Source organism: Haliotis cracherodii, unplaced genomic scaffold (genome assembly GCF_022045235.1).
Source record: "Haliotis cracherodii isolate W230 unplaced genomic scaffold, xgHalCrac1.p SCAF_18, whole genome shotgun sequence".
Lineage (NCBI taxonomy): Eukaryota > Metazoa > Mollusca > Gastropoda > Lepetellida > Haliotidae > Haliotis > Haliotis cracherodii.
In genome coordinates, this window is record NW_027266273.1 from 20,521,407 (window position 1) to 20,536,444 (window position 15,038).

General features: G+C 44.8%; 1 protein-coding gene across 1 annotated transcript; it reads right to left on the reverse strand.

The window, feature by feature from the left end:
- Positions 1–12,804: 12,804 nt before the first annotated feature.
- LOC139465537 (uncharacterized) lies at positions 12,805–14,728 on the reverse strand. Its single transcript, XM_071247255.1, has 3 exons — positions 14,360–14,728; positions 13,110–14,187; positions 12,805–12,818 (listed from the first exon to the last, which is right to left on the reverse strand). The coding sequence occupies exons 1-3, from the start codon at positions 14,726–14,728 to the stop codon at positions 12,805–12,807; spliced, it is 1,461 nt and encodes a 486-aa protein (XP_071103356.1).
- Positions 14,729–15,038: the final 310 nt, after the last annotated feature.

A 15,038-nucleotide genomic window follows, 5' to 3' on the forward strand; every position in this document is an offset into this window, starting at 1 on the left:
GGGATTTTATTGTAAGTTGTTTTGTCCCAAATATTAGCCCTTTCCCCGAGAATCCTCTGGATCATTTTTGCATTAACTCACTGAAGATGTTTGTACCAAAATACACTCCGTGAAGATCCGGGTCTTCAGCAACAATGCTTGTCGTAAGAGGCGATTGAATGGATCGGGTGGTCAGGCTCCTTGACTTGGTTGATGCATGTCATCGTATCCCAGTTGCTTCGAAAGATGCTCCTTATTTCAATAGCTGGATTGTCTGGCTCAGACTTGATTATTTACAGAGCTGGAATATGGCCGAATGCAAAGTTAAGCAACATGCCAAAAATGTATCAAAATAAGGTTGAGGTGTCATTAAATTGTTTCTTCATAAAGCTTTGTGTGATACGGAGCATCATGAAAAACCCTCCACAACATGAATGAAATAGGGCGTGTCTTACTACGTTTACCACTTTGGTGAAATCCGCCGGCAGGATGCGATACTGAATTACAACCAGGAAGAACCCACGACCAGAGGATTCTGCCACGCCTGAAGAAAACAATCATACAACGAATATCGGGCGTTGTTGAGGGAATCCGAATTGAAGCTGACGTAAAATCAGTTAATATCGACTGAAAGCCAGACCATCTCGAGTCGAGATCACCAACGTTTGTGGTCGGAAAAGGAAACTGTTTGACTTAATTAACATAAATAATCAAAACCATTGAAGTGAGTGAGTATTGTTTTACGCCGCTCTTAGCAATATTCCAGAAGTATCACCGCGGAGGACACCAGAAATGGGCTTCATACATTGTACCCATGTCTTGAATCGAACAAGGGGCTTCTGCCTGACGAGCGAACGGTTTAACCACTAGGCTACCCGACCGCACCCCAAACCATTGAAACTGTATTCAGTCATGTTGTATTGAGAAATCAATAATAATGTTAACACATAAAAAAATATTTTTTTAATTTGAAGTTTACACGATATACGGCTTTTCCATTGGACGACAGGTCGGTCACATGACCGCGAAATTGACGTTCATAAGTGTATGAACGACACAATTTGACGAGAAACCCAAGTGAGTACCGACTAGACGCACCATGACGAATCGTATTGTGATGCTGAATTTGCCAGTTGTATATTAGTGAGTTGGTTTAACGACGCATTTAGCAGTGTTCCTTACACCCCGGCGTGTCAGCTCAATGTGTGAGAAAAGCCCCGACGTGATTCAGGTCTCATACGCTTACCACTTTGGTGAAGCTCACGAGCACGGCTATGGTGCTGACAAACGTAGAAACACAATCGGGGAGAAAGGGGATTCGAACCCTTTTCTGGCACATTCTGGCATGCCCATGGGGAGCGTCGTGACGCCCGAGTCACCGGTGTCCCCTATACTATCATGGAAAAAATGCACACAAATTTATGCGACGAAAATAATTCCATAATGTTAAATGAGTGTGGATATGTTCCCCCTCTTTTACACTAGTCTATTCCTTTCTGGGCACCCCACCCGGCCTTTGATGGCTTTAAACTAAAACTGTGAAGATACCCCAACACGTTAAACCTCTTTAAAAGTGAAAAACAATGTTTCTGTGAATGGCAATTAGCATGATGTCCGATTGTTATTGTGTCTTGAGCTGACTGGAGGAAGTGAATCACTGATGCATATGTATATACATTCCTCTTTCCCTAATTTGAAGCAGCCCCGTGAAGATCCAGGCGAGATACATTTTTGGTCTTCAGCAACCCATGCTTGTCGCAAGAGACGACTAACGGGATCGGGTGGTCAGGTTCACTGACTTAGCTGATGCATGTCATCATATCCCAATTACGAAGATCGATGCTCATGATGTCAATCACTGGATGGTCGCCTGGCCCAGACTCAATTATTTACAGCTTGTCGTCATGTAGCTGGAATGTTACTGAGTGAAACGTTAATCAACAAACAAACAAACAAACAAACAAAGCAACCACAAAGAATCTTTGTCAAGTTAAGACAACAGTTACAGTATATATTTCATATTGTGCCATCGGTCTGCCTCTATTGCAGCATGGGAAAGGAACTTGATTATCTCCGAGATTAAAATCTGACCCAATACAGTTTGTAAGTTTTACAAGAAAAGATAACAAGCTGTTCACACAAATATTCCGGGGACCTGCGCCACCCCTAGTCAAACATACAAATAATCGGCTTTAATGTTAGATTATAACGTTGTCATAAAGTCATTTGCAACCATTTGATTTCAGTTTATGAAGTCTTTAAAGATCTTTGACCCACCCAAAACTTCGACCTTTCGTCTTGAGATAAAGTTTGATCTCGGTTGTTCGATTTCCTATTGAAATCAGCTACAAGGTATTGGATACACGTGCATGTGAGCTGGTAATATGAGTCATTTAAAAACGACAGATGTTTCAGATTAAGCTAAAGCTTTATCATTAGGATATTTAAAGATCGGTGAATTAAAGTGTCCGCTGTCTGTCATGTCGCGGCGTGGTTGAACCGTCCTCCTCTCCCTGGCTAGAGTCGTCACGTGGGTGCACTGTTTGTCATGTTCACGTCGTGATATTGTTTCTCGTGGCGTTATCCTCATCTCTCACCTACTCGTCGTTTCATTTTACTGATGCATCATCCACTTCAGCCATCTTAGATATACCAGTTCTCAATATTTGGTGTTTGGTGTTTAACGCCGCACTCAGCAATATTCCAGCTAAATGACGGCGGTCTGTAAATAATCGAGTCTGGACCAAACAATGCAGTGATTGACATCATGAGCATCGATCCACGCAATTGAGATACGATGACATGCATCAACCAAGTCAGCGATCCTGACCACCTGATCCCGTAAGTCGCCACTTATGACAAGCATAGTCGCCTTTTATGGCAAGCATGGGTTGCTGAAGACCTATTCTACCCCGGATCTTCACGAGTCGGTATGGAAGAAGAAAAAGATGGATGTTATTGTGGAATTCAAGATGAACCATACTCTAAATGTTTCCTGGATGATTCCACCGGTCTGAAAGTATGACAAATGCCAGGCGATATTCGAGTTGCTAGACAGAGGTGCCCCAGGGTCGATATAAGCAACAACGTCTTGTCATTTCTCTCCACTTCTTTATTAACAATAGCCAAGGGAGAGGCATACCCTCCTCGGAGCATATTATCGGTGGCTTGTCAAACACTGAACCACCTAATAAAACTCACATCTAGAGTTAATTTCTGTGAAGGACACATTCCGATCAACTTGAATGGAAACCGCCCCGCCCTGATTCTTTGACGTTCATTCACGAGGTCTCTCCGGAATGTGTGCACTTGATGACCTCTGGTTAACTGTCCGTCTATGTCGACATCAAAGGCACCGGCTTCCCTTGTGTATATGCATGTCTATACTAACAGGAAGGGATTGGAAAGTGTGTGGGGGGTGGAGGTGGGGGATAGGGGGGTGGGGGTGGTAGAAGTAACATAAGTGCTTCATACACAAACTTGACTTTCCTAACATGCATGAGCTGTTAAGGTGGATTGTTGAATCGAACACAGAGGAGGCGTGATCGGAAGGAGGGTGGTGGGGGTGGTGGGGGTGCGGGTAGGGTAGGGTTGGGGGTTGAGGAATGGAATGAGGAAGAATCTAATAGTAGGCGATAAACATATACCATCTTGTTTTTGACAACATTCACATGCGTACCTTCAAAAACGTTCGGCGTTACTGCCGTCTTATTGAGCTAAAACTGCGAATCCTTGTCTCCTCTATAATTTGTCATCATTTGTCTAAAATTAATTCGCAATCGTTAGAATCACGTATCGTCCTACCCAATGAAGTGTTGGCATGATTTGAAGATAAAGTTGTCTTTTATAAGTGAGTGAGATGTTTTACGGTTGTTCTTGTGATTAGCGAGAAAACTACGAATGTTTCTTAAGCGTCCCAAAACTCAGAACACGGGGATATATACTTAAAATACACGGTATAAGTCCCTAGACAGACTGTTGATCAACCTAGTTGACTTATTGATACACTCTACAGCAGTTCCCTGTGCACTGAACTCCCACAGAGAGCCCTTCCCTCCATCACTCCGCCCTAGGTATATATATACAGTTGATGTACTTAGGACCATGCATGGGAAACAGAGAAGCCTCCGTACAACCAGGGTACCGTATTTCCTATATTAAACGCCGGTTGTCCTACAATTGACGCCGGGTCATTGATAAGAACTATTGCTGTAACTGTAACCTTTGTATGACTGTACAATCCTAGATTCGGGAAGGTAGTGAGTTGCCACTGTGTCAATATTAAACCGAATAGATGCTGACCTCTAATAAAAGCAAAGGCAACGCACGCACGCCTAAAAGAGGAAGCACGGTAATTATCAACTGCTGGACTAAGGAGCATCAAACTGGAGTTTTAGACAAACAATGCGGGCTTTTATGATTTGAACTGAATTTGCTAAGCTAGGCCAGTTGACCGCTAAACTACCTTTTCGCACCCCTCTCGAAATACCGCGTGGTTGGTCAGCGTTCTTTCCGGCACCTCATCGACCGCCTCCGTGGTCTAGAGGATAGAGCGCCTGTTCGGAGGAGAGCGGAAGGTCGGTGGTTCGATCCCCGGCCGCATCACATCAAAATACGTTAAAAGATTATACTTGTTGTTACCCTGCCTGGCGCTCTGCATTAAGGGGCTATAACAAGGACTGGTCGTCACGGAGTCAGTATACTGTGTCTGAGTAGGGTATTCCTGTTAAACTGCGGCATGGTATCTCAGTGGGCTAGCACCAAAAAAGATATATTAATCTACAATAATCTACATATAGCATACACACACATCGCACGCACGCGCGCACACGTCGCAATATGAGTGCAATCGTCTTGAACGCGACCCTGAGCCCCCATTTCACCTCCCCTCCCCCCCCCCCCCCCCCGACACCTCATCAGGGCACATTTCTTTGTTATGCGTCATCAACACAACGACAGTTGACAGCATGTATCCGTGTCCAATCTCGTCACCGGGAACACCCGACTCTAATGGCAACTGAACGCTTAATTTAACACAGTTTTGAACACTGGCGGAGGAGTCTATATTGAGACAGTTTTACAGAAACAAGATCCATAATTGTTCCCTTGATTATCCTATGTAAGTCACGAGATATTGATTATTTGTGAATCACCGGAACCGCCCACACAGTGTTTACCACTGATGTACACCTGTATGTCATGGTTGTTGTTTTTCAATAGTGCTGAGTCAGCTTTTCAAATATCCCGAAGGCGCATCGGATTTCCCCATTGTTATATGCAAGTAATGTGTATGTGGGTGTGATGATTATGCAGTTATGTTTTCTTATCTTTACTGGATATGAATCAATTATGTTCAATTATATTCATGTGGTGGCAGTCTTGTGACTCTACTGTAAATTCTGCTGACTTAATACGTTTTGTTGTATATTCGCGATACAAAGGCACGTTTTAGCTGATTCAGCAAATTTCAGATGAAAACCATATGGTACCTTAACGTTCCTACGTCCCCTTCAACTGTGTATATGACGCGACGCAGAGCACATTGTTCCGTCATTCGCTATTACTTCCCTTGTACGTGTCAGGATCCAGTGCCAGCACGTGAGTTTCCTTCAAAGTTTACAATCAGCGGGCTCACCTGATCGAAATGAAATTAAAACTGTTAAAAACCTGTTAAAAATGCCGTTTACCCAAGTTATCATAGATCGTAAGCCATATGACAATGCAGGTTTGCAGGTTTTATAATAGACATTTAGGATGAATGGTTTTATAATAGACATTTAGGATGAATGGTTTGTCCAGGTAACACAGTTGTATATCTTGCAAACACACGTCCCTTCGCGGTGAAACCAGAACAGGAAATTGGGTGGAACATGAACAGGACCCGTGAGCATCCGGGTTACAATAGGTCTTCAGCATCCCATGCTTGCCGTAAGAGACGACTAACGGGATCGGGTGGTCAGGCTTCGGCGACTTGGTTGATGCATGTTATCATATCCCAATTGCGTTGATCGATGCTAATGATGCCAATCACTGGATTGTCTGGTATTTATATGCAAACAGACCGCCGCCATAAAGCTGGAATATTGCTGAGTGCGGCGTTAAACAATAAAAAACCCATGGACAGGTTTCTGACCTTCAATGTACAAGGTCAGTACAGTGCCATTGAGTTACATCCGGGCATGCCCTGTTGTAATTACACCAATGGTGTCTTGCACATTATCATGACAATCAATATTTCAAAATACAGATTTCCATATTGTCGTTTACACTGCCTTTCTCGCGAAAGTGTTTACCCACCTGGTTACAGTCAGATAACCATAGCAACAGAAACAGTCGTAAGTGTCTTTGCTCGCAACGTGAAGCTTTATCTGTAGATTGCAAAGAATAAGGAAGGTCATATAAGGGAAAAGAATAATTAAATTATACCATTTTCGTGAAAGAAAAATGGAGTGTCGCTAGACGGTTGAATATTAAGAACAAACAAAGAAGCAATGGGAAATATTAAAGGAAAATTGTAACATAAAAGTAGGTATGTTCCCTGATCTAATTGGTTAAAAAGTGTTGTCGAATGAGCATAACGTCGCTGAATTTTTTGGGTCTCATCACCGTGTATGTATACATTAATTAATGGAACTATTTTTGAAATCATCAAAATGGAAATCACGCAAATCTTACAAAACGAGTATTTATCTCCTAATTAGAAATTACCAACCGTAGGGAGGGGAAGATAATTTTAAGTACTCTCACGGATAAATATTGCCGTCTCTTCCTTTTACGGTAACTGACCAGTACATTTAGATTGTCGGGAAAAGAAAATATACACTTGATAATTACATTTAAACAAAAGAGTACGAACGGTATCAAAACGTTACTATACTGAAAGTTGCCGAAACACTGCAGACTTAAGGTTTCAAACACAACTGTGATACCCGTATCAAATACATCACCATGGAATAACCGCTTCTTGTTTGTTTAGTTTTAGCCCAATCAAACACAGATGGTTCCTTGAAACCAAACTGATGTAACGAGTGCGGTGGTTGATATTTACACCTGAATTATACATACTTGAATCTCAAAACTGACGTTTCTTTAATGTGGGCTTTTTGCTCCTAAGACGGATGCTGCAAATCCATTCACCCAAATCCAAGATGGTTGTCGGAAATACCTCAATGGGGCGTCGTCGCCATCATCAGCATGGCTGTCCTTGTCCCAGGCAGTTGTTTTTCAAAGAAGGCTTGTTTGCAACAAAGGAAATTCCTGAATGGCATTCGTGATTATATTTTTTCCAATTACACGCACGAAATATTAATTACATTTTTTGGTCTTCGAAAGTAACCTATCGTCATAGTATACTTTAAACGTGATGTGTAAAATATTATTGCTCCCACAGAGACAGAATTTAAACAACGGCAGCAAAGTGTCTTTTATGATGAATTAGGTTTTTTAGTTCGTGGTGTCATGTCAGGGCGTCTCGCCCTTACACAGCGTTGATGGCGATAAAATAAACTCGGTTACATTTTGAGATGGCCCCTAAGTGCATTGTCGGTACGTGACATCGGATCTCCGTGTATGGAGCCCAACAACCTATAATTATCTGTGCGGATTTCATCATTCGGTGAAAAACATCCTTTTCACAAAAGTGTGAAATTATTGATTTTGAAACTGAAACACGGCAGTGATTTTTTAGAAGCTTGTATTAATTAGGAATAATCACAGCCTTTGACGTGCTGGTAGAGAATTAACGAGACAATGAAGTGTGATGAAAAGTAGTTTTACGAACAAAGAGGAAACCTAGTACATTCGCCGTGACAACAGAGACGCTGCTGGGAGCGAGACATATTAATTTCAATCGCAACTTTTGGAGAAAAGGCCATGCCTGCGTTTTGATTCCGAACAATGGCCCGCACTTGTAGTGGAAATAAATGGCTTTGCTGACACATTGTATCATTTGTTATGTAGATTAAAGTCTCAGCCTTATCAATAATTTTCGTTAAATGTGACAAATCACATGTAAAAGCTCATTGGTGTAATATCTTTACTACCCCCTACCCCAAATTGAATTTTTGTTCTTGGTATAAATCTGCTGAAGGTCATATCAATGACACTGTTAGAGTCGGACACGTACTATTTTCTTAATATTTGTATACGAGGACTACGAGCCTGTTATCAGTTAAGGGTTCACGGGTGGCCCAGTCGTCTAAGGCGCCGCAATTCGCTGTGCAGAGTTGCGTCCCTTGGGCACGCCAGAAACCTATGATTGTGGGTTCGAATCCCAATTCGCCCCAATTATGTTTCTAGGTTTGTCAGCACCAAACCTGTGCTCGTGGGTTTCGCCGAAGTGGTAAACGTCTGAGACCTGCATCACTTCGGGCTTTCCTCCCACATTAAGTTGACACGCCGCGATATAACTGGAATTTTTTACTGTTAAAAGCGGCGTTAAACCCAACTCACTCACTATCGGTTAATGTCTTTGGATAGCAATAATGGAATTATTTGAAACCCAGAAGCAGGGTATGGACGCTGACAAACTACTGCTTACTTTTGACATTACTACTCGGTGAACATCCTGCTGATTAGAACTGGAGGCGACTAAATGGATCGGGTGGTCAAAATCGGCGACTGGGCGTAGGGCGTTGCTCATAATATCAATCACGGGCTTGTCAGACTCGATAATGTACAGGCCGCAGTCATGTAGGTGGAATATTGCTCAGTGTGGGGTATAACAAACAAAAAATAGGTTGGTGTCAAGAACACCTGGTGTCATATCTTTACACTGATTCATGAGTAGTTTTTGTCCATTTGCTTCTTTCATTTTGTTTGGTCATTGTCTTGTGTGAGGGATGCTATGTTGCTGCTTAAAGTTTTCACTTGATGTGTCCTGCCATTAGATAGGCGTTCGGCAGGGTTGTCGTCTTGTAGTTTTATTATTCAGTGACTATCGCAGAATCATATTCATCGAACCACATAAACTTATATGATGTTTTTTTAAGGCAAAATACAGGAAAATGCAGTTATCCCAAACTGGCATCCCTTGCGAACTTTCCTAAGAAATATCGCTGAAATAAATTGCATCACCACAGTGACGCCGTCGGTTACGTCACAATCAAATGACATCACTGATGTCTCTACTTCACTACATTTTATACTAAAGGCACGGCGTATTGCTGTTTACAAATTGAAAAAAGCTTGAGGGAGGATGTTAGGTGATAAATAGTTATCTCACCCGAGTGTCTTATGATGTCAAATATGTCAACACTCATTGATAAAAGTTTAAAACTCCTCAGGCAAACCTCGGACGTATTACCTTTTATTGAGTCGTGTTGATATATTTGACATAAAAAGACACTCTGGTAAAATTCCCTATGTAAACAGCATGAATATGGATATAACACTTCAACGCCAGGGAATAACCAGTCTCGATTATTTGCCGAAACAGATTCCTCTGGGTGTGAAGGGTGATGGAATCAGGGCAACCCTGCAAGGCTTTCAACTCATTATCAGCCTATGTCCAGAGGTTGCAATTAGTGTCACGTTTCTGTGTGATTGATGTGTTCATTAACTTTAAGATTGATAAATGCGATAAAGTTTGAACTCGAAGACAAACAAAAATGGTTTTGAATTACTTGACTCAAACTTCCCACGACTGCCAACTGGCCCCAATGTGGTCTTCCTTTAACTAACGTAAAAGATGTTTCGGAATATCCATTTTCATATTAATGGTGGTTTTATATACAAAGTCTCATAGAGTTTTGTTCATATAGATAACCCCTCGCTCTGCCAATTTCAATATATCCTGCAATAGTGTTAAATCTACACGCACGTCAAGCACGATATAAAAGAATTGCCGAGGACTCATTTTACGTAACGTAAGCACATATTGTTGCAGAAACTGAAGAGGTTGTCATTTACGAGGATTAACCTCAGGCATTCTTCTCTCCTTTTTGCTTCAACATTATGTATTTGAGGCCCGATGAACACATCATCGTGGACAATAGGCAGTTCCTCGTGTTTGTACAGTAACTAAATATCCGACCAGTAGACAATGACTATTTGGAGGGCTTTACACTGTTTCCGCTGCTTGCTATCTGTCCTGACAGATGGGGATTTCCGGCCAGAACCAAATGTGAGAGGTTTCATTAAATACCGAGACGTGGTCTGGTCACAGCTAGCACCACATGTATTTCAGTGTCTGATGATGTTTGTCAGTGTCTGTTTGTGTCTGTTAGTGTCTGATGATATCTGCCAGTGTGTGTTTGTGTCTGTTAGTGCCTGTTAGTGTCTGATGATATCTGCCAGTGTCTGTTTGTGTCTGTTAGTGAGTGTCAGTTCCTGTATTTCAGTGTCTGATGATGTCTGTTAGTGTCTGTTAGCGTCTGTCAGTGTCTGTTTGTGTCTGTTGGCGTCTGATGTCTGTTTTTGTCTGTTAGTGTCTGATGATGTCTGTTAGCGTTTGTTTGTGTCTGTCAGTGTCAGTTGATGTGTGTCAGTGTCTGTTTGTGTCTGTTAGCGTCTGATGATGTCTGTTTGTGTCTGTTAGTGTCTGATGATGTCTGTTCGTATCTTTTAGTGTCTGATGATGTCTGTTTGTGTCTGTTAGTGTCTGATGATGTCTGTCAGTGTCAGACTTAAAACGTCCTGTGTGTTGTCTTAACACTCTTGCTCCCCCTCATCCCCATCTATTGATGTGTCTGCTAGTATATGATGTCTGGTAGTTTCTGGTGTCTGCTACTATATCTACGTGTCTGATCGTGTCTTTTGATGTATGTCAATGTCTGCTAGTTTCTGTTAGTGTCTGTAGTATCTGATGTCTGCTAGTGTTAGCGTTTGTTAGTGGATGTGAATGTCTTCTAGTGTCTGCTAGTGTCGTCATGTACATTGACCCGTGAAGATCCGGGGTAGAATAGGTCTTCAGCAACCCATGCTTGCCGTAAAAGGCGACTATGCTTGTCGTAAGAGGCGACTTACGGGATCAGGTGGTCGGGCTCGTTGATTTGGTTGAAGGATGTCATAGATCCCAATTGCGCGGATCGATGCTCATGATATCAATCACTGCATTGTCTGGTCCAGGCTCGATTATTTACAGACCGCCGTCATATAGCAGGAATAATGCTGAATGCGGCGTAAAACAACAAACCAACGTCATGTACATTGACATATGCCATTGTGTGGATCGCATAAAGGAACATCTATGCCATTGCTAGCAGCTGTTTACAGGCAGAGATATGATAAACATGTAATAAAGGTTTATTGGATTCTGTTCCCAAGCTGGCATATTTCCGTGTTTATGAAAGTGCAAAAACACCATAAAAAGTTCCATTTGCCTGTTAAGTATTCATAATAAATCTTACAGAAGAAAGTTAAATACATACTATATAGAGTCCTGTGTGTTGTGCAAAAAGTGCTACCCCCCCCCCTGCTTCCCCTCATCCCCCCCCCCCCCCACCCCCCCCACCCCCCAAGCCGCACCATGCAGTAAGTTGAGTGGTGCAAACGCTTCACCCCCACCGCAAACCTCTCCTCTTCTATGACATCACTGAGGAGACCAGCTGTATTGGAATACTGCCCGAAAGCTTTATTTCATTCCCAATACCGCATGAATGAAATATTGTAAAATGTGTATTTACACAATTTGTCATTTTGACAGGTCCTTTTCATCGTTCGTAATTTCTGTTAACATATTCACAACACAGCGTCTCAATTGCTAGAGTGCACATTTTACTGTCTTGCTGTCAATGAACGGCTTTGACACCTACATCCTGCCTACAGTTGCCCTACACTGCTCTACCCATGAGGCGAGATATCATGCTTACAGTTGCTTTACACTGCTCTTCACATGAGGCGAAATATACTGCTTACATTTGCTTTGTACTGCTCTTCACATGAGGCGATAATATCCTGCCTACAGTTGCTTAAAACTGCTCTGCCCATGAGGCGAGATATCATGCTTATAAGTTGCTTTACACTGCTCCTGACATGAGGCGAAATATGCTGCTTACATTTGCTTTGTTCTGCTCTTCACATGAGGCGATAATATCCTGCCTACAGTTGCTTAAAACTGCTCTGCCCATGAGACGAGATATCATGCTTACAGTTGCTTTACACAGCTCTTCACATGAGGCGATAATATCCTGCCTACAGTTGCTTAAAACTGCTCTGCCCATGAGGCGAGATATCATGCCTACAGATTCTTTACACTGCTCTGACCATGCTCTTCCCATGAGGCGACATTATTTTGCCTACAGTTGCTTTACACTGTCTTCCCATTGCTTGAAACTGCTCTGCCAATGAGGCGAGATAACCTTCCCACAGTTGCTTAACATAGCCTACAGTTAATCTTACTCATTAAACAATGCATCCTGCTTACATTTGGTTTACGCAGTTGTGCCAGTTGTGCAGTTGCTCAAACTCACCCAAACGATATCTCCCGAGGAAGCCAGTTTTGGATGATAAATGTCCATATCACTCACGTACTCGGCGTGTAACGTAACTATGCCTGGAGAGGGAGTTTTATGCGTGACAAAGGCGTGCGATTAGTTCAGGCGTAAAGTAAATCAGTGGTGCAACGAACTTCATAATGGATTTCAATACCATTTAATACTTGTCCACGCGTGTGGGCCAGGAGAGGGTCCTCTATGAAGTCTACAACATATTGTTTGTTGGGTCTTAACCCTGAAATTTCCTAATTGACATCTAAGCAAAATTTCATAATGCGCTAAACAGTATTCGTGTGTTCATCTTCATAATGCCTACACCTGTTATTTCTTTATGTTTGGTATGCAAACATCAGAGTACATTTGACGGCAACAGAATACATTCAAAGATGCATCACTGCAGAATTTCTGCAACACATAAGAACGCCCATTAGATTGAATATTTTTGTAAATAACACATTTACAAGATACTCTAAAGGTCTCTGAGATAATGAGATGAAAGACTGAACGATAGTCATTGTGTTGATCTGAAACATTTCTTGAATTGCTGTACAGTGTTATTCTTAAATTATATGATATGAATTTCAACACCGTATGTATACAAATATTATGAGAATTGTGTCAATAGTGAATCATTATTCAACAATTTGCCTAAAGAAATGTTATACAAATACCGCATAACAGAAAATGCAAATCTACTTGTAAGTTCATTAGAACCGCACAGCATGTAGGCGGCCAAGCATGCGCGAGTGGAGGGGAACGGGGTGGAGCGGGGTGGAGCGGGGGGAAGCGGGGTGGAGCGGGGTGTGACGGGGCTGAGAGCGGAGTGGAGTGGAGTGGAGTGGAGTGGAGTGGCGTGGAGCGGGGTGTGACGGGGCTGAGAGTGGAGCGGGGTTGAGCGGGGTGTGACGGGGCTGAGAGTGGAGTGGAGTGGAGCGGAGTGGAGTGGAGCGGGGTGGAGCTGGGTTGAACGGGATGTGACAGGGCTGAGAGTGGAGCGGAGTAGAGCGGAGTGGAGCGGGGTTGAGCGGGATGTGACGGGGCTGAGCGGAGTGGAGTGGAGTGGAGCGGAGTGGAGTGGAGCGGGGTGGAGCGGGGTGGAGCAGGGTGTGACGGGGTTGAGAGCGGAGTGGAGTGGAGTGGGGTGGAGCTGGGTTGAACGAGGTGTGACAGGGCTGAAAGTGGAGTGGAATAGAGCGGAGTGGAGCGGGGTTGAGCGGGGTGTGACGGGGCTGAGAGCGGATTGGAGTGGAGTGGAGCGGAGTGGAGTGGAGTAGAGCGGGGTGGAGCTGGGTTGAACGGGGTGTAACGGGGCTGAAAGTGGAGTGGAGTAGAGTGGAGTGGAGCGGGGTTGAGCTGGGTGGAGCGGAGTGGAGTGGAGTGGAGTGGAGCAGGGTGGAGCGGGGTTGAACGGGGTGTGACGGGGATGAGAGCGGAGTGGAGTGGAGCGGGGTGAAGCGGAGTGGAGCGGAGTGGAGTGGAGCGGAGCAGAGTGGAGCTCGGTTGAACGGGGTGTGACGGGGCTGAAAGTGGAGTGGAGGGGAGCGGGGTGGAGCTGGGTTGAGCGGGGTTGAGCGGGGTTGAGCGGGGTGTGACGGGTTGAGCCGGGTGTGACGGGGTTGAAAGCGGAGTGGGGTGGAGGGGAGCGGGGTGGAGCTGGGTTGAACGGGGTGTGACGGGGCTGAAAGTGGAGTGGAGTAAAGTGGTCAGGGCAGGGTGGGACTGGGCGGACGGGGCGGACGGAGAGTGGAGCGGAGTCGAGCGGGATGTGGCGGGGCTGAGAGTTGAGTTGAGTTGTGTTGAGTTGAGTTGAGTTGAGTGGAGTGGAGAGGAGTGGAGTGGAGTGGAGTGGAGTGGAGTGGAGAGGAGCGGAGTGGAGTGGAGTGGAGTGGAGTGGAGTGGAGTGGAGTGGAGTGGAGTGGAGTGGAATGGAGTGGTCAGGGGCGGGCCGGGACGGGGCGGGCGGAGAGCGGAGTGGGGTGGAGCGGAGTGGGACGGGGCTGATAGTGGAGTGGAGTGGAGAGGAGCAGAGTGGAGTGGAGTGGAGTGGAGTGGAGTGGGACGGGGCTGATAGTTGAGTGGAGTAGAGCGGTCAGGGGCGGGGTGGGACAGGGCAGTCGGGGCTGATAGTGGAGTGGAGTGGAGCGGAGTGGAGAGGAGTGGTCAGGGGCGGGGTGGGACAGGGCAGTCGGGGCGGAGAGTGGAGTGGAGTGGAGTGGGACTGGGCTGATAGTGGAGTGGAGTGGAGTGGAGCGGCGTGGAGTGGGACGGGGCTGATAGTGGAGTGGAGTAGAGTGGTCAGGGGCGGAGTGGGACATGGCAGTCGGGGTGGAGAGTGGAGTGGAGCGGAGTGGAGCGGAGCGGAGCGGAGTGGAGTGGAGTGGAGTGGAGCGGAGCGGAGCGGAGCGGAGTGGAGTGGAGTGGAGTGGAGTGGAGCGGAGCGGAGTGGAGTGGAGTGGAGTGGAGTGGAGTGGAGTGGAGTGGAGTGGAGTGGAGCGGAGTGAAGTGGAGTGAAGTGGAATGGAAAGGAAAGGAGTCACGTTATGTCCGAGATCGTGGGACATTGCTCATAATATTACATATGTGTTTGTCAGGCCCAGATATGTCTTTATTTTCGATGTAAAACCA

What these genes read in the sequence shown, in the direction of transcription:
- LOC139465537 (XM_071247255.1), bottom strand. Translation starts at nt 14,728, where the DNA reads ATGTCCCACTCCGCCCCTGACCACTCTACTCCACTCCACTATCAGCCC. An exon ending in TCTCCGCCCGCCCCGTCCCG is followed by an intron (nt 14,188 to 14,359) that starts GCCCGCCCCTGA and finishes CTCAACTCTCAG; the next exon opens with CCCCGCCACATCCCGCTCGA.